The following is a 24799-nucleotide window of genomic DNA, read 5'->3' on the forward strand; positions in this document are numbered from 1 at the left end:
CTAGTGTCATCACACTTTTAATGCCTTCCCATTTTCCAGATGTCCCTGACTGGCAAACATGTTACACCAATTAACTTTAGCAAGTTCCTGTCTAAACCATCAAAGTTGCTCTTGCCCCATTTCAGAATTTTAACTTGTGGGCCCGCCCTGTCTTTATCCAGAACTGTTTTAAAGCTAATAGATCTGTGGTCACTGGTCCCAAATGGCTCTCCGACGGATCTTTCAGTCACTTGCACTTGCAAATTTTCTCGGAATTGATAAAGCCTTGTCCTGTCTCTCGTATTGCCAGATGAAGCTTTTTTGAAAAATCCACCCTATCAAAGCCCTTGACTATGGCAGTCTCAGTTTACATTAAGAAGGTTAAAATCCCTACTATGACAAACCTATTTGTCTTGCAGTTGTCTCCAATCTCTCAGCATATTTATTCTTCTAATTCCTGTTGTCTTTTTGGGGCCTATAATACACTCCCAACAAGGTGATCATCCCCTTTTTTATTTCTCAGCTCCACGCTCAAAGCCTCGCTAGAACAACAATAATGTTACCATGGCATTCTCCCTAAATAAAATCTACGCCTTTGTTCCTACTACCAAAATGCATGGCTGCACACTTAGCTACGCTGTATTCCATCTGCCACTTTGTCCAAGTCTTTCTGCAGATTCTCTGCTTTCTGTACACTACCTGCCATTTCACCCGTCTTCAGATCATCTACAAAGTAGGCCACAGAGCCATCAGTTCCATCATCCATTAATATACAACATGAAAAGAAGCGGGTCGAACACATCCCTGGAGAACACCATTAGTCACCGGCAGTCAACCAGAGAAGGCCCTTTTATTCCCACTCTTTGTCTCTGCCATTTACCCAATCTTCCATCCATGTTAGTACCTCTAGTACCATGGGTTCCCATCTTATTTAGCAGCCTCACATGCAGCACCTTATTAAAGGCTTTCTGAATATTGATGTAAATAACATCCACTGACTTTCCTGCTATTTATTCCTTCAAAGAATTCCACGAGATTTGTTAGGCATCTTCTCCCTTCTTGCACCCATGTCATTAATGCCAACATGCACAACAACATCTGGTTGCTTCCCTTCCCTGTTGAGTATGCCATGCAGCCACTCGGAGAGATCCTTGATGGTAGCACCAATGAGGCAGCGCACCATCCTGGAAATGTGACTGCTGTCTGTCCCCCTAACTAATGAGTCTCCTACCACTATGACTCTGCCTGACATTATCCTTCCTCACTGTGCCTCAGAGCCAGGTTCAGTGCCACAGACCTGACCAACAGCTGCTCATCCCTGATGGACCAATCCCCTCAACAGTATCCACAAGGGTACACCAGTTTTGCAGGGGAATGGCCAATGAAGTCACCCGCACTCTCTGCCTACTCCCTTTCCTTGTGGTCACCCATCTACTCTCTGCCTATTACTTAGGAGTTATAGCAAGGTGCTCAATCCTATCTCTGAAGCTCTCATTCTTCCAGATGATCCCAAAGTCATCCAGCCACAGCTCCAGTTCCCTAACATGGTCTGGAAGGAACTGCAGCTGGACAGGATTCTCACATAGTTTTCAGGGCCCACATCCTGCAGGAAGAATATTGCACCATTCTACCTGTCATATCTACTGCACTTAAACCAAGAGGAATACAAAAGGACCATCACACAGATGAAACAGCAGGCCATGCCATTACTTCCTGTCACCCTCTGCTCATCCTTCTCACCAAAGCCCCTTGAGTCATGCCCAATACTTCTCCACCACACAACCTCTGTCTCTCTCCCAACACCTTTTATTGGCTGATCAATTAGCCGATTTATTGGTCACTCACTCGACCAATCCAATGGATGCTCTGTGAAATAGACAAACTCCACCAATCTGACGGCTACCTTTTGGAATCTCCCACTCCCGCTCTGACACTGAAATAGACTGTCTCAACCAATCCGCCTTCCATCAGGTCTCCCTTCAACTTCTGGTATTCTAAAGAAAGATTCCCTAGCCTCACCTTGTAGCTTACACCCTCTAATCCAGGCAGCATTCTGGCAAACCTTGCCTGTCCCACTTAATACCTACCACTACCACTTTGAGGGATCTATAGACCTGGAACCCAAGATCCCTCTGTACATCAATGCTGTAAAATGTCATGCCTTCAACCGTATATCTTTCCCATACATTCAACCTCCCAAAGTTCAACTCCTCACATTTGCTCGGATTTAAGTCCATCTGCCATTCTTGTAATTGATCTATATTCTGTTGTATACTTTGACAATCTCCCTCACTGTCTGCAACTCCAGCAATCTTGGTGTCGTCTGCAAACCCATCTACATTTAGATCAGTAATCATAAACAACAGAGGCCCCAGCACATGTCTCTGTGGAACTTCACCGTTCACAGACCTCCAGCCAGGCTAATGCCCTTCCGCCACAGTTCTTTATCTCTTATGAGTAAGCCAGTTCTGAATCCATACGATCAAGACATCGTGAATCCCGTGCATTTAAGCTTTGGATCTGCCCACCCTTAGAGCCTTTATCATAGGCCTTTACTAAAAAAACATGTAGATAACATCCGCTGCCCTACCCTCATCAATCACCTCAAAAAACTCAAATCAAGTTAGCAAGTTATTACCTGCTGCATACAAAACCATGCTGATTGCGCCAATTTCCTTCCAAACTACAAAATTCTATCCTAAAGAATCCTCTCCAATAGCTTTCCTATCACTGACATGAGGCTCACTGACCAATAATTCCCTGGATTCTCTCTGCTCCTCTTAAAGAAAGGAACAACATTGGCTACTCCAGTCTTCTGGGACCTCACTGTGGCAAGAGACTTTGCAGAGATCTTCATCTAGGCCCATGCAATGTCCTGACTTGTTTCTTTGAATAAGTTGAGATAGATATCATAAGCCAAGTGGATTTATCAACCTTAATGTCCCTCAAGAGCCACAATGCCATCTCCCTTTTGATCTCAAACTGCCCTTGTAAGTTTGTATCTGATCTCACTGTCCTCCATTTCCCCATCAACTTCTCCACAGCTACAAATAAAATGCTGAAAAACTGGACTATGGGTTTATTTTCAAAAATAAATAAATCATTCCAAGAACTTTTATCTGAAACCGTTGATTGCAAGTGGAACTTTATTGCACCATCTTAGATTAAACACCGCCATTGAATTTATGTGTGGTTTCTTGCCTGTTTCAATAAGCAACTTACTCATCACTTAATTTTTAAATGCCTTCATTATTATTTATAGTTTTGGAAACTTACTTTTAATTTGTTTTACAATGTTTTGAAGGATTTATATAATTGCTCTTTGTTATAAATTTATATAATCCCTGGCAAATGATTTAAGATTTTAGTTGACGGGCGGTCAGTGGAACGTCAGTTTGTGCAACTTAATGCCGACACTTTTAAAATGTTAGATTTGTAATGATTATTAGGTTCCTGTTCAGAACCATCTTCATAGAATTGATACTTTTGCACTTTGAAGTACAGGTGCACAACCTTTTATCCGAAAGCCTTGGGACCAGACACTTTTCGTAATTCAGAATTTGTCGGTCTTCGGAATGGAAATTGTTTAGCGTAGATTTTAATGGCTGGCTCAGTGGTAGAGTGCTCGGCTCATATCCGCAAGGTCGCGAGTTTGCGCCTTGATCCTGGCAGTTACTCGATCGCGAGTTTGAGTCTTCAATGTCGTTTTTTCTTGCAGAATAAATGTTTGTATGAAATGCAGTGTAGGAGAGGTGTACTGACTGTGTGGGCAGAACTTTGGAAGTGATTGCCCACCAGTCTAAAAAGCCGCTGTGTCTCCCTGTCCCTGGGATAGCAGGGGGCGATCAAACAGCACAATACCCCCTCCCCCTCCAACTCCAGAGGAATCCGCTCCCCGATGGGCCGCTACGGCGACAAGTGGCAGTTCGCCCACAGCCCGAGCTGCGCCCCCTCATCCGCCACCCCAAGAACAAGACGTACCTAGCACACCATCAGCTTCTGCCCCTACGTGTTCCTCTGGAGTTGGAGCGGGGCTGGGCTGGAGTTGCTGCTGGCTGTGGGTCTCTGGGATCTCCGTGCTTGCACTGGGCCTGGGGGTCGGTGGGAGCTGTGGAGCCTGTGGACCTACGGACCTACCTCCGTGGAGCTAGCCAGCTTCGGAGCGTGGAGAGCTGCGGGGGCGAGCTGCTGCGACCCGACTCCGGTGGATGGTGACACCGGGAGCTCGCGGGTCCCCGGTGGGAGACTGCTTTGCGGGGCACCGGCAACGGCGACTTCTCCCGCCCGAATTACGGGGTTGAGAGTGACCTGGAGGGGGGCCTTACATCGCCCGGCGCGGCTGTAAATTGCCGCGGACTTGCTAGAGCCCGCCGGGGGCTCCAACATCAAGACCGGGGCAGGGCCTTACAACGCCCGGCGTGGCTTTGAGTGGCCGCTCCCCGATGGGCCCCTACGACGCCCCGAGCTGCGCCCCGTCATCCGCAACCCAGGTTCCTCTGTAGTTGGAGTGGGGCTGGGCTGGGTTGCTGTTGGCTGTGGGTCTCTGGGTTCTCCGTGCTTGCGGTGGGCCTGGGGGTCGGTGTCCAATTGGTCCTGACGTCTCCGGTGACTAGCACAGTCCGGCTACAATCGCCGACGTCAAGACAGTGCAAAGCCCCCACGCTGGTGCAATGAGCGGGGAGCTGGAGAGGGGAGGGAAGGGGTCACACACATGGCCGGGAAGCCGAGGGGCGTAGGTGAGGTGAAACTGAAGGGAGCGACAATCTGCACTGTGTATCGTGAGTCTACCGTGGGAACTTTTTAACTCAGCGGGCAGGCAGCAGCAGATTGTCAATTATTAACCCTCCCGCGCAATATACCCTCACCTTCTCTTTTATGAATGGGGATTTAGTTCCCCTTTCTTCGAGGACCGACCGGAGGTTCCGCTATCACCTCTGCGGGCCGCCCTCGGTGAACGTTTTCAAGGACCTTTCTTCAAGGACCGAAAAAATGGCCGCTATTCGGAGGTTTTCGTTATTTGGATCTTCGGATAAAAGGTTGTGCACCTGTAATATAAAGAGGTTATCTGCTCAGTCAAGAAGAATTAAAACATCCTGTAACAAAGGTTGCAGGGAAGGTTTTTCTGTCAGAAAATTAGATCATAGATCACGATTTTCTAAAACAGTGAATCAGACAACTGAAAATGTTTTAAATATTCATCTGTTAGCGTCTGCATTTTCAGGTACGAGCACACCAGCTTGTTCTACCACCTTGTGATGTTGTGATAAAAGCAGTCGCTGAATATGTTCGTAACATTCAGGATATTGGTGATTTGGATGCAGTTGCAAAAGATGTTTTTAAACGTTCTCGGGTAGGTAGCAAATAAAGAAAATCATTACATTTATATTGTATGTTAATGAATGATTATTGTTTTGTATTTCCCCTTTCTTCCAGTCATTGATATAAAAAGCTGTTAGGATACAGAGCCCGTACATGATCATACATTGGTACCGATCTTAAGCATTATATTAGCAAGTTAGTAAACATTTGAAGGCTATTTGGCCTAATATGCATTTTGCCAGTGAAGATTATTGCATCGTATTATTGTGTTGGAACTTCTTGACTTTCCTGACCATGTATTTGCTGAGGCCAATTGCTAACTTCTCTTGAGCGAAGAAAAGGATATGGGGGATGTTAAAAGATAGAATGTAAGACATGCTCTGAAAATTGCTGACATAATCGATAAATACCAAGAAGGAGGAGTACGAGGCATTGAAAATGTGGGTAGGACAAGTGTTCTCTACTTCCAGAAGAGGAAACACTATGGAAAATACACAGAGAAAACACGATGAGATAAACACTTTGCAAATCACTCCCATTCTTTTTGCAGGTGCAACTTTGAGCTTCCAGTTAATTGCTATTTCAATTATTCCTCTACCTATTCTGACTTGGAAACATAGTAAATAGGTGCAGGAGGAGGCCATTCAGCCCTTCGAGCCAGCACCGCCATTCATTGTGATCATGGCTGATCGTCCCCAATCAATAACCCGTGCCTGCCTTCTCCCAATCCATCCAGTGACTTGGCCTCCACTGCCCTCTGTGGCAGGGAATTCCACAAATTCACAACTCTTTGCGTGAAAAAGTTTTTTCTCACCTCAGTCTTAAATGGCTTCCCCTTTATTGAAGGGGAAGCCATTTTATTAAACCGGGAAAATGGCGGCGGCGGGAATTTCAAATTAACAACGGTCCCTTACCGCGAATCGGCTTCATCTCCTTCAATTGCCGACTGCGGTATATTTTCATCCCGGACGAGGTCTTGATCTACCACCTGTCGTGGGACCACTGGAGGGTCACTCCAGTTGAGGTGGTCTGTGATCTTTTTTGGCCGTTTTCGGCCGTTGAACGATCGTCCCCCTGCGGCCTATACAGCTAGCCGCCAGACACGCTAGAATCCCTGCACGCTGCCCGGAGAGGACGCTGGCGTTGATTGTTCGCCGCTTCTCCGCCCGCTGTTCCCCCCCCCCCCCGTCTGTTACCTACCTGTTAACTGTTACCTACCTGCCTGTACCTGTACCTGTGCCTGTGCACCATCGACGCTGGACACCTGCACCATCGACGCTGGACACCTCCTGTGCCTGTTCTCCATCGATGCTGGACACCTCCCTGCTCCAGCTGGATCATCTCTGCACGCGCACCGCTGGACAACCTCTCTGCACCCGCACCGCTGGATACTCTCTGCACCCTCATCACTGGACTACCTCTGCACCCTCATCACTGGACTACCTCTACACCTGCTCTGCTGGACAACCTATTTGCTCCCTCAATTGCTGGACACCTCGCTGCATCTGCATTGCTGGTCAACCTCTTTGCTCCCTCACTGCTCGACACCTCGCTGCACCCGCTCTGCTGGACAACCTCTCTGCTCCCTCACCGCTGGATACTCTCTCCACCTGCACCTGCACCGCTGGACACCTCTCTGCACCCTCACCATCATGCTCAAATACTCAACTCTGCAGATGGCTGGTTTCTGCAACAACCACATCCCATCCTGCATCCAGGTCGTTAAACAGCTTGGACTTCTGCGTCGACCCCGTTACATCCACAGAGGCTCTCGGCGCAGGCGTGTTTGCTTCAACCACGGACATGCCATTCCGTCCGTCTGCTCACTACCACGCTCTGCCCCCCCTCAACCGCGTCACCCCCCATCCCAGTTGACCGCACGCACTGTCAACCGGGACAACCTCAGATCTCTCCAGCCTGCCCCCATCCCTCCACCCTCTCACAATGCCAACTTTGCCCTCCTCAACACCAGGTCGCTCAACAACAAAGCCCTTGCCCTCCATGAACTAATCCTTGACAACACTCTGGACTTCCTTCTGCTCACTGAGACCTGGCAACAACCCAATGCCTTCTTCTCCCTCAATCAAACATCCCCACCTGGATTTAATTACATTTCCAAGCCCCGCCCCTCCCGCCATGGAGGTGGCCTAGCTGTTATTTTTAACCAGAATTTTCGTATCACTGAACTCACCTTCCCCCCAGTAGCATCATTTGAATTCCTCGCCTTCAAAGCCCTTTCCTCCATGACAGTCATCCTCATTTACCGGCCACCTAAACCAAACCCCTCCTTCCTATCTGACTTCACTGAACTCCTCACACTTGCTTCATCCCTCTCCTCACGTCTGCTGCTACTTGGTGACTTAAATATTCACATGGACTCCCCCACCTGCAAGCTTGCATCTGAATTCGCCTTTTTACTGGACAACTTCTCTCTCACTCAGCACGTCACCTTTCCCACCCATGATCACATCCTTGACCTGGTCTGCTCCACAAATCAACCGGTACTCGACCTCCATCCTTGCCTCTTCCCCCTCTCTGATCAAAAGCTTATACGGTTCACCATCCCTTCTCCGACACCTCGCCCCCCGCTTCCTCCGAGAAATCACCTTCCGTAATCTTAAAATCCATTGATTCCCACCATCTCTCTGACCTGCTCTCCACCACTCTCCCCCTGGACTCAACCCCCATCTCACCTGATGATCTCACAAACCATCTCAACTCCACCTTGTCTACCTCCCTCAACACTCTGGCCCCCCTCAAAACAAGAACCGTAACTTTCAACACATCCTCACCCTGGTACACACCTGCATTTCGTAAACTGAAACAGACTGGTCGCCAACTCGAACGACTTATAAAGAAATCATCTCTCACAGTCCACCTTGAAGCTTACAAACTCCACCTCACTGATTACAAAGATGCCCTCATTGCTGCAAAATCTGCCTACCTCTCCTCCATATTCACCGATCCCTGCCTAAACCACAGAACCCTCTTCTCCACAGTGGGCAACCTCCTCAAGCCTCGAGCCAACACTCTCCCTACCTCTACTCCGGATCTCTGCAACTCAATCCTCCACTTTTTCGCTGATAAAATCAGCACCATCTATCAATCTTTATCCCCTGTACCCGACTCCCCAGCATCTACTCCACCACCTACTAAGGCCCCTCCTTTCAACATCTCCACTGACCTCCTTACCCCTCCTCCACACTGCTTCCTCTCCCAGTTTGACCTGGTCACCCCTATCGAAATCTCCAAACTCATCAGCTCTTCCAAACCCACTACCTGCTCCCTCGACCCTCTCCCCACTCCCCTGTTGAAGTCCTGCCTCCCCGTTCTCTGCCCCTACCTCACTAATCTCTTCAACACCTCATTGTCCCAAGGAATTGTCCCCTCCGCTTTCAAAACTGCTGCCGTTACACCAATCTTAAAGAAACCTGGTCTTGATCCCTCCTCTCTCATTAACTACCGCCCAATCTCAAACCTCCCCTTTCTTTCAAAAACCCTGGAGCGTATCATTGCGTCGCAACTTCATTCCCACCTCCTTGCGTATAACCTACTTGAACCCCTCCAATCTGGCTTTCGCCCCCTCCATAGCACATAAACTGCTCTCCTCAAAGTCCTCAACGACCTCCTCACCTCTGCTGACACTGGTTCCCTCAACATCCTCATCCTCCTCGACCTGAGCGCAGCCTTCGATACAGTGAACCATAACATCCTGCTCACCAGACTCAAAGACCTCGGCATTGAAGGCTCTGCACTCAGCTGGCTCCGTTCCTACCTTTCCAACAGATCCCACTTCATCTCTCTCCACAACCACACCTCTGCTACAGCCGCAGTCACTCAAGGCGTTCCCCAAGGCTCCGTACTCGGCCCCCTCCTCTTCATCATCTACATCCTCCCCCTTGGTCAGATACTCCGCCACTTCAATCTGGACTTCCACTGTTACGCTGATGACACCCAGATTTACCTTGGCACCAAATCCCCCCACAACCCCCCCCTCTCCCATATCAACTCCTGTTTGTCAGATATAAAAACCTGGATGCAACATAATTTCCTCAAACTCAACAGCGATAAGACAGAATTCCTCCTCATAGGCTCCAAAGCCACACTCAGCAAAATCAATAACCCCACTCTCACCATCGACGGCACCACTGTCTCCCCATCTCCCCAGGCCCGCAACCTTGGCGTGATCTTTGATTCCACCCTCTCCCTTGAGCCTCACATCCGCCATGTCATTAAAACCTCCTTCTTTCATCTCCGCAACATCGCCAAACTCAGACCCTCTCTCACACCGCCTGCTGCTGAAAGACTCATCCATGCCTTCATCTCCTCCCGACTGGACTATTGCAACTCACTTCTCCTTGGCATCAGCTCCACCTACATCAACCGACTCCAACTGGTCCAGAACGCAGCCGCCCGACTCATCACCCACACCAAATCCTGGCATCACATCACTCCAGTCCTCAAAAAACTTCACTGGCTTCCCATCTCCCACCGGATCACCTACAAAATCCTGGTCCTCACCTACAAAGCCCTCCACCATCTGGCCCCCCCATATCTCACTGACCTCCTCTCCCCCTACCAACCCTCACGGTCCCTCAGATCCACATCAGCCGGTCTCCTCTCCATCCACAAGTCCAACCTCCGCAGTTTTGGGGACAGAGCATTCTCCAGGGCAGCTCCCAGGCTCTGGAACTCCCTCCCCCAACTGATCCGCAATTCCGTGTCCCTCACCATCTTCCAGTCCCGCCTCAAGACCCATCTCTTCACCTCTGCCTATCCTTAGCCCCACGTCCCCGTCCCTTTTCATCTGTGCATTAATTGCCTCATACTGTGTTTTGTATTGAATTCTGTCTTTACTTTGTGTACTAGTCATGTCTCTACTATTTATTTCATTCCCCTTACATGTTTTTCCTCTACATGCTCAATTTTTGTAAGGTGTCCTTGAGACTCTTGAAAGGCGCCCATAAATAAAATTTATTATTATTATTATTATTTATTCTAAGACTGTGGCCCCTGGTTCTGGACTCGCCCGACATTGGGAACATTTTTCCTGCATCTAGCTTGTCCAGTCCTTTTATAATTTTATATGTTTCTATAAGATATCCCCTCATCCTTCTAAACTCCAGTGAATACAAGCCCAGTCTTTTTAATCTTTCCTCATATGACAGTCCCGCCATCCCAAGGATAAATCTTGTGAACCTACATTGCACTGCCTCATTCACAAGGATGTCCTTCCTCAAATTAGGAGACCAAAACTGTAAACAATACTCCAGATGTGGTTGCACTAGAGCACTATACAACTGCAGAAGAACCTCTCTACTCCTATACTTAAATCCTCTTGTTATGAAGGTCAACATTCCATTAGCTTTCTTCACTGCCTGCTGTACCTGCACGCCAACTTTCAGTGACCGGTGTACAAGGACACCCAGGTCTCGCTGTACCTCCCTCTTACCTAACCTAACCCCATTGAGATAATAATCTGCCCCCTTGTTTTTGCCGCCAAAGTAGATAACCTCACATTTATCTATATTATATTGCATCTGCCACGCATCTGCCCACTCACTCAACCTGTGGCATAGAATTCCACAGATCCACCACCCACTGAATAAAGAAATTCCTCCTCATCTCCTTCATTACATTTTTATTTGGTACTTTGTAACCATTTAGCTTAAATAATGATTTTTAATAATTAGTAAGGAAATAATATGGGATTTAGAACATAGAAACATAGAAAATAGGTGCAGGAGTAGGCCATTCGGCCCTTCGAGCCGGCACCGCCATTCAATATGATCATGGCTGATCATCCAACTCAGTATCCTGTACCTGCCTTCTCTCCATACCCCCTGATCCCTTTAGCCACAAGGGCCACATCTAACTCCCTCTTAAATATAGCCAATGAACTGGCCTCAACTACCTTCTGTGGCAGTGAATCCCAGAGATTCACCACTCTGCTGATATGGAATGGAAGGGCACGATGGTAAGAAGTTTAAATTGTAGTTTGATGAAGAGATCTATCAATGGAAAGCCATTTTATCATGTTGTCTGCCACAAAAGCTGTTCTGTGCATCAATCGGCTATTTTTACTTTGTATAATATGAAGGTTTATTTAAGTTTACTCACCAAGTGACTGGCTTCAGCTCATTGAGTTTTTTAAGGAATTTATTTTAATTTTAGATGCTTACATTGGGACTTATTTACCCAGAAACATGTATGGGATATGTGTGGGTTTTGTTGACTTGTTTGGTTTGTTTTCAGTCCAGGACGGAAGATAAAATTGAACAATTCAAGAGGGCGGTTGAATATTATTCCATTGCAAGCAAGCCTTCATTATTTCACCATGGTCCAACACCTTTCCCAGGTATATACGGGATGCAGTGTGAAATAATTCTGTTACATGCAACAGTTTACAATGTAATTATTGAGAGTTGTAAATTTATTTTGTGCTGCATTATCAAAGCTAATTGTGAATGCAATTGTAGTTGCATAGCCAGCTTTTACATTTATCTGCTGTGTCCCCCATGATCCATAATGGCCTATTCCACACATATTAGGGATCATGCACACTATCTGCCACACATAAGCAGAAGTGCAGTGTGACACTCAAACTGTGCGCAAAACATTTCTGATTTATTCACCATCTTGTTGAAGAGCCCACTAAATTCCCAATATCAGATGAGCCGTCTGTACCTACGCCATTTTAGTACAGTGAAAATCTAGAGTGATTCCACTTGTGCAAATTTCTTTCTGATTTTATTTCTTTCAGATGAAATTTTATTTGGCCCATCCTAAATTAGACTAACAATATTTTGGGCATTTAAATGTTGAAAATCATCTCTTGCTGCCTGGGTGTTCTAGCGGAGCCCTGAACCATTTGAAAAACAATACAAACTTCATTCTCTTTTTGATTCTGACCACTTTCTTTTCATTTCATAGCTAAACTGACCCTTTTATGCTTTCCATCTAAACATTATTCAGAAATAGCTTCCTTTGCTGGAAATGTTCATATTCTTTGTGCTTTCATACCTTTTAGAAAAAAAAGCAGGATTGGTAGATATTGGTAGTTTGATTAAAGATCAAATAGATTTGCATCTTAATTATTCTTAAGTTTGCTAATCAATGCCTAATTGTTCAGTACCAATTGACAAATGAGTATGCAACTGTTTTCAGCAAACTATTTACAACCTTGGTGTCATATTTGATTCTAAGTGTTTTACTATGACCATCTATTTATCTGTAACATCAATTGTGTTTGTTCCTCAGCTCCTTTGCTGCACGTAGCCTAATTTAAAAAAAAAAATCTCAGTTTAAATATTTCAGTATGCTTCTGGTAAGCCTGTCTTCTTTTTCTGTAAATTCAAATTTGCCACTTTTCTCCTAACTCCAGTTACCCATCACTCTGCGAAATGACTGGCATTGGTTTGCTGTAGAGCAGAGTTCTGATTTTTTTAATTTTGCATGTTCTCCCTGTGACCACCGTGGGTTTTCTCTGGGTTTCTTCCCACATCCCAAAAACACGCAGGCTTGTAAGTTAATTCGCTTCTGTAAATTGTCCCTTGTGTGTAGGACAGAAGTAGTGTGCGTATAATCATTGGTTGGCATGGCCTTGATGGGCCGAAGGGCCCATTTCCACACTGCATCCTTAAACCTATCTTTCTTTGAAACTGAATAACCCAGTCCCCCTGTGTTCCTTTCCCACGCCTTTCAATCCACTGAGGTTCTCACTTGTTATAAATGTAGAACATGAACGTAACCTTTTTATATTTTAAAGTACAGATAACCCTCATTTTAACGGATCATGGGTGTTGGAATGGTGTCTGTTATTGCCGATTGTCCGCTATAACCGAGTAAGGGATTCGCTTCATGAAATTGGTTGTTTTCAAATACAAAGTTCTTGTTAATATCTAAAAATGTCTTTTTTTACTGCAAACTGAAAGTACGAAAGATTTTATTACATTATTTAATATAGTATCATTGCACAAGTGTTGATCGAAGCAATTGCTTGTCAATTTTCAAGGCCTCCCATAGTGTAACTAGCAGCCTGTGCTCTTACAGAGACAGTGATGTCTGATTACTGTGTGGACGCTCCGACACTATAACTGATCCATTATAAAGAGGTCCCTAAGAACGAGGGTAGACTGCATTTTTGTATTTTGACACCAGATAGACAGGTGGGCCGAGGGGGTGAGGTAGCTGTTCTGGTAAGGAATGGAAGGTAGACAAAAAAGCTGGAGAAACTCAGCGGGTGAGGCAGCATCTATGGAGTGAAGGAATAGGTGACATTTCGGGCCGAGACACTTCTTCAGACTGATGTGGGGGTGGGGATGGAAGGAGGGGGGGGGGAAACAAAGGAAGAGGCGGAGACAGTAGGCGGTGGGGGAAGCTGGGAAGGGGAGGGGAAGGAGGGAGAAAGCAAGGACTACCAGAAATTGGAGAAGCCAATGTTCATACCGCTGGGGTGTAAACTACCCAAGCGAAATATGAGGAGGCCCAGGACAGAAAGGTCGGATTCGGAATGGGAGGGGGAGTTGAAGTGCTGAGCCACTGGGAGATCAGGTTGGTTAATGCGAACTGAGCGGAGGTGTTGGGCGAAGCGATCGCCAAGCCTGCGCTTGGTCTCACCGATGTAGAGCAGTTGACACCTGGAACAGCGGATGCAATAGATGAGGATGGAGGAGGTGCAGGTGAACCTCTGCCTCACCTGGAAAGACTGCTTGTGTCCTTGGATGGAGTCAAGGGGGGAGGTAAAGTGACAAGTGTAGCATTTCCTGCGGTTGCAAGGGAAAGTACCAGGGGAGGGGGTGGTTTGGGTGGGAAGGGACGAATGGACCAGGGAGTTAACGGAGGGAACGGTCTCTGCGGAAAGCAGAGAGGGGAGGAGATGGGAAGATGTGGCCAGTGGTGGGATCCCATTGGAGGTGGCAAAAATGTCGGAGGATTATATGTTGTATGTGACGGCTGATAGGGTGAAAGGTGAGGACAAGGGGGACTCTGTCCTTGTTACGAGTAGGGGGATGGGGAGTGAGAGCGGAGCTACGGGATATAGAGGAGACCCTGGTGAGAGCCTCATCTATGGTCGAAGAGGGGATTCCCCATTCCCTAAAGAATGAGGACATCTCCGATGCCTGGTTTGGAACACCTCATCCTGGGTGCAGATGAGGTGTAGACAGAGGAATTAAGAGCAGGGGATAGAGTCTTTACAGGAACCAGGGTGGGAAGAAGTGTAGTCCAGATAGCCATGGGAGTCAGTGGGTTTGTAGTAGATGTCGGTCAGTACTCTGTTACCTGCGATGGTGATGGTGAGGTCTAGAAACGGTAAGGAGATGTCGGAAATGAGCCAGGTGAATTTGAGTGCCGGATGGAAGTTAGTGGTGAAATGGATGAAGTCACTGAGTTCTGCATGGGTGCAGGAGGTAGCACCAATGCAGTCGTCAATGTAGCGGAGGTAGACTTTGGGGATAAGGCCACGGTACGACTCGAACAAGGATTGTCAAACAGTCAGGCATAGCTGGGGCCTATGCGCGTGCCCATAGCTACGCCTTGGATTTGGAGGAAATGGGAGGAATCAAAGGAAAGGTTGTTGAGGGTAAGGACCAGCTCCGCTAGGTGGAGGAGAGTATTAGTAGATGGGGATTGGTTGGTTCTGCGGTCGAGGAAGAAACGGAGGGTTTTAAGACCCTCCTGATGGGGGATGGAAGTCAGTCCTTAGCAAGGGGTGGCATGGGATCAGAAGATGTAGAATCCTTGTGGGTAGAGTTGAGAAACTGCACGGATATAAATACCCTGATGGGAGTTATTTATAGGCCTCCAAACTAGCCAGGAAGTAGGTTGCAAGTTACATCAGGAAATATAAATCATAAAGGCATGTAAGAAAGGTAATGTTACGGTGGTCATAAGAGGATTTTAATATCCAGGATTGATTGGAAAGAGACCCTAGCAGGAATGACTGGAGCAGTAATGGCAGGAATTTCTGGGAACAATTCGGAAGATGCAGGATCTTTTCATTCTGAAGAGGAAGAAAGATTCTAGCAAGAGAATGAGGCGACCGTGGCTGACAAAGGAAGTGAAAGACAGCATACAACTAAAAGAGAAGGCATATAACATTGCAAAGTTTAGCGGGAACATGGACGTTTGGGAAGCCTTTTAAAAAATAACAGAAGGTAACTAAAAACGTAATATGGGGAAAAAAGATGAAATGCCAAAGTAAGCTATCCAATAACAAAAAAAGAGGATAACAACAGTCTCTTCAGATATATAAAGGGTATGAAAGAGGCAAGAGTGGACGTTGGAAAGCTGGAAAATTATGCAGGAGAATTGCTAATGGGAAATAAAGAAATGGCAGAGGAATTAATTACATTTTTTGCATCGGTCTTCACAGTGGAAGACACCAGCAATGCACCAGAATTCAAGAGAGTCAGCGGGTGGAAGTTCATTAACTATTGCTCAGGAGAAGGTACTTGGGAAGCTGAAAGATCTGAAGGTGGATAAGTCACCTTGACTCGCCCCAGGGTTTTGAAAGAGGTGGCTTGGAGATTGTGGAGGCATTAGTTGTTATCTTTCAAGAATCACTAGATCCAAGTGACTGAACAGTCACTTGGATCTCATTCAAACAGCCACATTTTAAAAAAATCAGTTATACAGTGGGGCTGTTTGTGATAAATAAACTGCTTTGGGATTTTTGCATTGGCCTATGTATGGAAATTCCACATTTTTGGAATGACTCAAATATCAGGGCGGAAATCCATTTTCCACTATGTGCTACTGAAATCAATCACATTTCAGGGCAGCCTTTGTTTAAGTGCTTTGATTGAATTGCCTTCAGCAGCCACATTCAATTAGTGCACTTTCACTAAGTACATTGATAACAAAGAAAAAATATATCCCAAAAATTGTTGTTCATATATTAACCTTGTCTCTGAGATTTCTACGTTTCAATATTTTTCTACTACTTTAAGGAATGAGACTGAATCAGTTTGGAATGCCTGGTGTAATACCACACTATCCACCTCCACAGATGTTTAACATTCCACAAGCCCATCTTCAGGCAAAGGCTATGGTGAGTTTGATTAACAAATGATGATATTAATTCTGAATTATCATTTATTGTATTCAGATGTATAATGCATCAAATCCTTCATGAAAGCCATGTTGGCAAATCATTCACAACATTGTTGTTTACTGGCTCGTGGATGGATCCCACCGATATTTATTTTATCCTAGATCCCTCTGCTCAGCAACAATCCCCAGAGGCCTACATTCACTATGTAGGCCCTGCCCTTGTTAGACATCCCAAAATGCAACACCTCACACTTCTGTATTAAATTCCATCAATCATTGGTCAGCCCACCTGGCCAATCGATCCAGATCTTGCTGCAATCTTTCACAACCATCTTCACTATTGTGTTTAATTTATTGCTAAAGGAAGCTTCCCTCCAGGTTTCTATAACAACTATAAGGTCCAGTGGCACGTACCCACCCACACCCTTCATCTGCCTTACCGATCAGGCCTCAGTCCGAATAAATCCACGTGAATCCAACAGTCCTTCCTCGCTCCCTGCCATGCTCCGACCTACAGAACTTGCTATCATTGCCTTCCATACCGACTTCCAGCCTCTTACCTGTCTCACTCCTGGATTGGATACCGTCCACCTGCCAATCTGGTTTCTTCAATAACACTAGCAACCTTGTCCACAAGGATATTAATTCCCCTCCAGTTCAGGTACAGTCCATCCTTCTTGTACAAGTCACCTCTGCCCTCTGAAGAGATGCCAATTGTCCAGAATCCCAGCCACTTGCACCATTTCCTCTGCCACACTTCCAACCAGTGTCATATGTGCCAACGTGCACAATGACTTCTAGCTGTTCGCCCGCCCCCTTGACAATATCCTGCAGTTGCTTTGAGACATCTTGGACGCTTGCAGGAGGAAGGCAACACCATCCTCGAGTCTTGTTTGCTGCCACAGAATTTCCTGTCTGTCCGCCTAACTAAGGATCTCCTGCACTATCACTCTGCCTGACTTTGCCCTTCCCTGCAGTGACTCAGAGCCAGGCCAGGCATTCCTCCAACAAAATATTGTTGTGGGGAATGGCCACATGCACTCTTGCCTACTCCCTTTTCTGGTGGTTACCCATTTATTTCCAACCTGCTCAAATGGCATAGGTAGAAAAGGTGATGAGGTACTGCCGAGTGAATATAGGGAGTTTGGCAAAAGGTTCAAATGCAAGACCCCAAGGGTGATAATCTCTGGATTACTACCGGTGCCACGTGCCAGTGGGGGGTATGTGGATTGTCTGACTCAAGGAGGGACTAGTATTGGGAAATGCGCTTGGCCATGTGACTAGTGGAAGAATTTGGGGATAGTGATCACAACTGCGAGTTTTAGGAAGGAACTGCAGATGCTGGTTTAAACTGAAGATAGACACAAAAAGCTCGAGTAACTCAGCGGGACAGGCAGCATCTCTGGAGAGAAGGAATGGGTGATGTTTCGGGTCGAGGATGGACCAAGGAAATTGTAAATTTGGTCAGGAAGAAAATGGTAGCATATATCAGGTTTAATGTGCATCATATGGGTCTTATGAGGAATATAAAGTGAGTAGTAAAGAACTCAAGCGGGCGAGTAGGGAGGGGAGGGGGGGGGGGGGAGCTAAATGAAAAAACATTAGCGAGTCGGATCAAGGTAAATTCCAAGTGAGTGATCACAGAGAGGGTAGGACTGCCCAAAGTTAAAGGAGGGAATCTATGCTTGGAATCAGCACGTAGGCAAGGTACTAAACAAGTACTTTGCATCCTTATTCACCGAGGAAAAGAACTTGTAGGACAGGAGATCTGTAGAGAATGCAAATATGCCAAAGCAATTTGAGATCGAGAAGGAGGAGGTGCTGAGGTTTTAAAAAAACGTTAAGGTGGATAAATTCCCATGGCCTGCTATTGTCTATCCAGGTTATGGAGGGAGGCAAGACAGGAGTTTGCAGGTGCCATGAAAAGGACCTTTGTTTCTTTTCGAGCCATGAGCAAGGTCCTGGGGGATTGGTCAATGTTGTCCCCTTGTTTAACAAAGCAAGTAAAGACAATCTAGGAAACAATTGGCTAGTGAGCCTCATGTCAGTGGTAGGGGAACTATTGGAGAGGATTCTTTGAGATCGGATTTACTCCCATTTGGAAGAAATGGGCTAATTAGGGATAGCCAGCACGGCTTTGAACATGGCAGGTCATGTGTCACTAACTTGATTGAGTTTTTTGAGGAGGTGACAAAGGAGATTGCTGAAGGTTGTGTGGTGGATGTTGTATACAGGGATTTTAGTAAGGCTTTTGATAAGGTCCCTCATGGTAGGCTGATCCAGAAGATTAAGATGTATGGGATTCACAATGACTTGGTCATCTGGATTCAGAACAGGCTTATTCATAGAAGACGGAGGGTAGTGGTGGAAGTGGTGGATATTCTGGCTGAACATCTGTGACCAGTGGAGTTCTGCAGGGAGCTGTGCTGGGACCTCTGCTGTTTGTGATATATATAAATGACATAGACATAAATGTGGTGAGTGAATTTTTGGAATGGTGGAAGTTGAGGGGAGACTGATAGAAGTATATAAAAGTATGAGATGCAAAGATAGGGCTGACAGTCAGAACCTTTATCCCAGGGTGGAAGTGTCCAACACTAGAGGGCATAGCAATAAGTGAGATGTGTGGGCTCAGAACGCGGAATAAGTGAGAGTGGTGGGGCTCAGAACGCATTGCCAGCGATGGTGATGAAGGCAGATACAATAGTGGAGTTCAAGTAGCTTTTAGAGGCACATGGAAGTATGGGGAATAGAGGGAAATGTATCATGTACAGGCAGATGAGATCAGTTTCAGCTGGGCATCATGCTTTGCACTAAAATGATGGGCCGTTCCTGTGCTGTACTGTTATATGTTCTATGCATGACCACATCACTGTAACTCCTACCTATGACATCCACTGTCCCCCAAATGATTGTGAGGTCATCCAGCTGTTGCTCCATTCTCTAATGTGGTCTATAATCAGCTGCAGCCCCAGGGACATTGGGAGTCTCCCTGACTTCCATGATTCTGGAGGAGGAGCATCCCACTGCCCGAGTTGCCATCTTTACTTCACTACATAAAGGAACATTTACAAAACACAGACTATACCATGTTTTACTGTCACCCTTTTAAAAGTCCTTCGCTTCCGTTCTTGCTTCCAGTACTGGGCAGACTGTTTGTTAGAACTTCTAATCGGTCAAAATTCTCACAATAATGATTCTGAACTAAAATGTTCTACATAAATGTATATTGATTGCCATTTTGCTAGCAGCTTTAAAAATGAATTGCACTAAAAATTAGCATGGAAATGAAACTAAACATGTTCCTGACTGGGTATTCTTAAACATTTTAATAATACTTTACATTGGGAAAAGTGTTCATTTGTCACATTCAAAATAATGTGTTATCCCCTTATATATTAAAAAAAGCTGTCAGTTGGAAAATTAAAAAAATTAAATTTAAAAAAGGAATAAAAAGATTTTAGAAGAGTATAGACTAAAATAAATGTTCTACAAACCACACTATTAGTATAGGCCCTTAGGCTTCTTAGAGCCATCATTTTATTCAATTATGGAAATTGAACAAATGGCCAATTTTATTTAACTTCTACGTAAAAAAGTATGCACTTTACGTCCTATCTTCCCTAAATAATGTTTGTTATTTGAGCTTTGATCCTTTATTGCATTTAAATTAATGTGATTCTCTCACAGCTGTTTCTGCTTATTATGTAATAAGAAATACATTTATTTTTCATTATGCTGTTCACATTGGAAACATCTTTTTGGAACATGGTTTTGGTTAAATTTCAAAGTCTTAAATGAAAAAGAAGGAAACAACATTGAATGTTATGTAATGCCTTTAAATAGCATCAACATCAACAGGAAAAGACACAAAGTGCTGGAGTAACTCAGCAGGTCAGGTAGCATTTCTGCAGAACATGGATAGGTGATGTTTTGGGTCGGCACCCTACTTCAGCCTAATTGTAGAGGGTAGAAGAGGTGAAAGCTGAAAGAGAGGAGGAATAGAACAAAGGTAGACAAAAGTGCTGGAGAAACTCAGCGGGTGCAGCAGCATCTATGGAGCGAAGGAAATAGTCAACCTTTCGGGCCGAAACCCTTCTTCAGACTGAAGTGGGGTGGGGGGGGTAGCGGCGGGGAGAAGAAAGGAGAAAGGCAGAGGAAGAGCCCGAGGGCTGAGGGAGAGCTGAGAAGGGGGAGGAGACAGCTAGGGCTACCGGAAATTGGGGAAGTCAATGTTTATGCCACTAGGGTGCAAACTGCCCAATATGAGGTGCTGCTCCACCAATTTCCGGTGGTGCTCACTCTGGCCATGGAGGAGGCCCAGGACAGAAAGGTCGGATTCGGAATGGGAGGCGGAGTTGAAGTGCTGAGCCACCGGGAGATCAGGTTGGTTAAAAGTATTTCCTCATCTCCGTTCTTACCCCTTATTCTTAACTGCCCCCTGGTTCTGGATTCCCCCAACCGGGAAAATGTTTACTGCCTCTGGCGTGTCCAAACCCTTAATAATCTTATATGTTTCAATAAGATATCCTCTCATCCTTCTAAATTCCAGAGTATACAAGCCCAGCCGCTCCATTCTATCAACATATGACAGTCCCGCCATCCCGGGAATTAATCTTGTAAACCTACGCTGCACTCCCTCAATAGCAAGAATGTCCTTCCTCAAATTTGGAGACCAAAACTGCACACAATACTTAAGGTGTGGTCTCACTATGGCTCTGTACAACTGCACAAGAACCTCTTTGCTCTTATACTCAACACCTCTTGTTATGGCCAACATGCCATTAGCTTTCTTCACTGCCTGCTGTACCTGCATGCTTATGTTCAGTGACTGATGAACAAGGACCCCCAGATCTCGTTGTACTACCCCTTTTCCCAACTTGACACCATTCAGATAATAATCTGCCTTCCTGTTTTTGCCACCAAAGTGGATAACCTCGCCTCACCAACGCCTTGCGGTACCCCACTAGTCACTGCCTGCCATTCTGAAAGGGACCCGTTAATCCCCACTCTTTGTTTCCTGTCTGCCAACCAATTTTCTATCCATGTCAGCACCCTACCAGCAATACCATGTGCTCTAATTTTGACCATTAATCTCCTATGTGGGTCCTTATCAAATGATTTCTGAAAGTCTAGGTATACTACATCCACTGGCTCTCCCTTGTCCATTTTCCTAGTTACATCCTCAAAAAATTCCAGAAGATTAGTCAAGCATGATTTCCCCTTCATAGATCCATGCTGACTCGGACCGATCCTGTTACTGCTGGGGGAAGGGCAAAAATGGGTTTGAGGCCATTGAATTTAATGGTCATATTGTTAGGTTGTAAGCTACCCAAGCAGAATATAATGTGCTCTTCCTCCAGTTTGTGTGTGGCTACTCCCTGGCAATGGTGGAGGTCCCGGACGGAAAGGTCATTATAGGGAGTGGGAAGGGGAGTTAGTGGTTAGCAATTGGGAGATCTAGCAGGCAGGCCTTGTCATACGGAGATCTAGCAGGCCTTGGCATACGGAGATGTAGCAGGCCTTGGCATACGGAGATCTAGCAGGCCTTGGCAAGTGTTCAGCGAAATGGTCACCGATGTAAAGGCGGCCATATCAAGGCCACTGAATACAGTAGATGTGCATGTGAACCCCAGTCTCACCTGGAAGGATTGCTGGGTATATGTGAACCTGTATCTCACTTTACAGTTGTAAATTCACAAGGTTGCTTTTAAATGGTCTGTTATGTCATTTATCTGAGATTCAAAAGACTGGTACCATTTCTACACTAACATAATTGTTTTTAATTTTAATTGTTACAGAACCAACGACTAGTTAGCCAAGTGGCCTCTTCAGGACAGAGACACTCTGACTTGTATTCACCTAACAAAGATCAGCCATCATCGTTAGGAACTTACCAACCTGCTCTGTCAGACCCAAGCCTCGCCCTGGAATCCAACAATAGTTACAGCAACATTCCACATGAAGGGAAGCATACGCCTTTGTATGAGCGTTCCTCACCAAATATTTCCACAGTTTCAGCTGTGAGTCCAAATCATTGTGTCCTCGAAGGCCCATTTTTCCCTGCTCCTTCAACGTCATCTTTATCTGATAATGAGGAGAATAGAGGTGCTGTCAAGTGAGTCTTTTACTCCTTTGTTGGTGTTAGTCTAATGTTGAATGTCTAAGACACATCGCACTAAAGCTAGGGTAGTTTAAAAAGAATTGTGACAAATCATGCGATTATAAAAGCTAATCAAGTTATTAAATATTATTAAATAAACTATTTGTCACTAATTTAAATGGATCAATTGATTCTGAAGAAGGGTCTCAACCCGAAACGTCATCTATTCCTTTTCCCCGGAGATGCTGTTTGGCCTGCTGAGTTACTCCAGCTTTTTGTGTCTATCTTCGGTTTAAGCTTGCATCTGCAGTTCCTTCCTACACAATTGAAATAACCTTTGTGTTTTGTTCGATGGATGGCGCAGTGAAGAATAGTCCTGAGATACATGACCAAGGTGCAATATTCCCCAATTGAATCACATGGACTTAGGTTGGAAAGCCGTAATAAAATAGTAAGATTAAACGAGAACTTACCAGTTTGAAGTTTGATCTTTATTTTATGAGGAGTTACGATGAGGGATTACGTGAAGAAGACCCCGGTCGTCCGCATGCGCGTCATCTTCAAAGCAGCGGTGTGAAATCACAGATAACAGTAATTGAAGTAACATAGTAAGATTAGAGAAGACTAGAACTACCAGATGACCTTTATGAGGGTTGGGAGCGGAGGGCACGTAATCCCTCATCGTAACTCCTCATAAAATAAAGATCAAACTTCAAACTGGTAAGTTCTCGTTTAATCTTACTATTTTACTTCGGAGTCACGTGAGTGACTTCGTGAAGATTTCAAAGCTCTGTGATTTCATGCCGTGAGAAACGAGTCTACACAACCACAACTGCTTAATTGACAAATGAGGGAACCATTCATAATGCATACAATCATGACATAGATTTAAAACATGCTGATGCTGTTAAATGAAGTAATAATAATTGTCACACCTCTCATCCGGATGGAAGCTATAACTAGAACGTAAAATAGAGTTGACAAATACCCCTGGTCTGGCAATGGGTTATTATAAAATATTTGGAATTTCGTTTGTTTGACCATGCTGCAGCCGTTAGGATGTGGTCCAGCGGAACGTAAATAACCCTTGCTGCTGATGCTGTAGCAGCCCTGGTGGAGTGAGATCTGGAAATCAGTATCTACTCCTGCATAAATCAACTCCGTTTTATCACCTGGAAATGGTCTGAACAGATACGTTCTTATAAAGTTTTTTGTAACTAACAAGCATTGCTAGATCAGAGCCTCGAAGGCTCTTGGTGACCTTGACGTATTGTTGTATATGTGTGCCCTCACATAACCAAAGGTCCCTGGGTATGCCTTGAACTATTTTGAGACCTGACACCCCTTCTACTCTGCTTAATTAAATTATAAACATAAAATATTACATATATTATTTACAGATGTAATCATCCTGTCCCGTCGCAATTATGTAGCGACTAAACCTGTTGCGCTAAACCAGCGCCAGGAGGATAACTACCTTATGAGATCCGGCCAAAGCTATGGATGTAGCTGGAGCCCCCTGGTGAAATAGTGTTCACACAATGTCAACATCCCATACTGCATTGTACTTGTCCTGAGAGAACTTGTGTTAAAGATATCCTTTACAAACTCGATATCCGGGGTGAACCTGACGGAGTGGGTCTCGTTTGCTGCAGCAAATATGATGGGAAGGCCCGTTGGCACAGTTAATGGCCCTATAACTCAATTATTGTCAAAAGACCATTTAAAATGATCTCCAAGACGTCAGTAATCTGTACCGTTTTAAATGTAACATGAGTATTAAACAAACGCTTCCCATCTCCTGAAGAAGAAATGGACTGCTTTTTTGGTGCTATCCCAGCACTCTGAAGTGAACACGTACAAGGATAGGTGTGGCAACCCCAGCCGTAGGGGCAGTCTATTCAGAATCTGCAGAACATAAATTGATTTTATCATGCAACGGCTGATTTCCCGAGCCACAGGCTGAACCAGCAAGGTTTACGTTTAGAATAACCGTATAAGGTTGTATTATTATTCCCGACAAATCGGGAATCAAAGCTGCATAGGCCAATCAGACAGTAGGAAAACCTAAAGCGGGATCTTGATGACTTTATTTGAAGACCCGACTGATGAGGCAAAATGGAGGAAGACATAAAAGACCATTCCTCCTCCTTGTAGCGAGAATGTATCTTTCGCCACTGTTATGCCACATATTTTTAGAACCTGTAAATAAGCATGAAAACAACATATCGATATTCAGTGTTCCATTGAACCAGAATTTCATAAATACTGTGACCCAACACCTATTCTGTGTTGTCATTGATCTGTACTTGATGATACTCCAGTGGCAAATGAGATTAGGTA

General features: G+C 45.3%; 1 protein-coding gene across 1 annotated transcript in view; it reads left to right on the top strand.

Moving 5' to 3' along the window:
• The window catches only part of fam120a (family with sequence similarity 120A), a 149133-nt gene that overhangs the window by 50437 nt on the left and 73897 nt on the right, over positions 1–24799 (top strand). Inside the window, 4 exon segments of the mRNA XM_033037178.1 lie at positions 5201–5329; positions 11554–11656; positions 16251–16351; positions 22155–22471. Coding sequence (XP_032893069.1) covers positions 5201–5329; positions 11554–11656; positions 16251–16351; positions 22155–22471 — 650 coding nt within the window.

The sequence above is a fragment of the Amblyraja radiata genome, chromosome 18, assembly GCF_010909765.2.
Source record: "Amblyraja radiata isolate CabotCenter1 chromosome 18, sAmbRad1.1.pri, whole genome shotgun sequence".
Taxonomy (NCBI): domain Eukaryota; kingdom Metazoa; phylum Chordata; class Chondrichthyes; order Rajiformes; family Rajidae; genus Amblyraja; species Amblyraja radiata.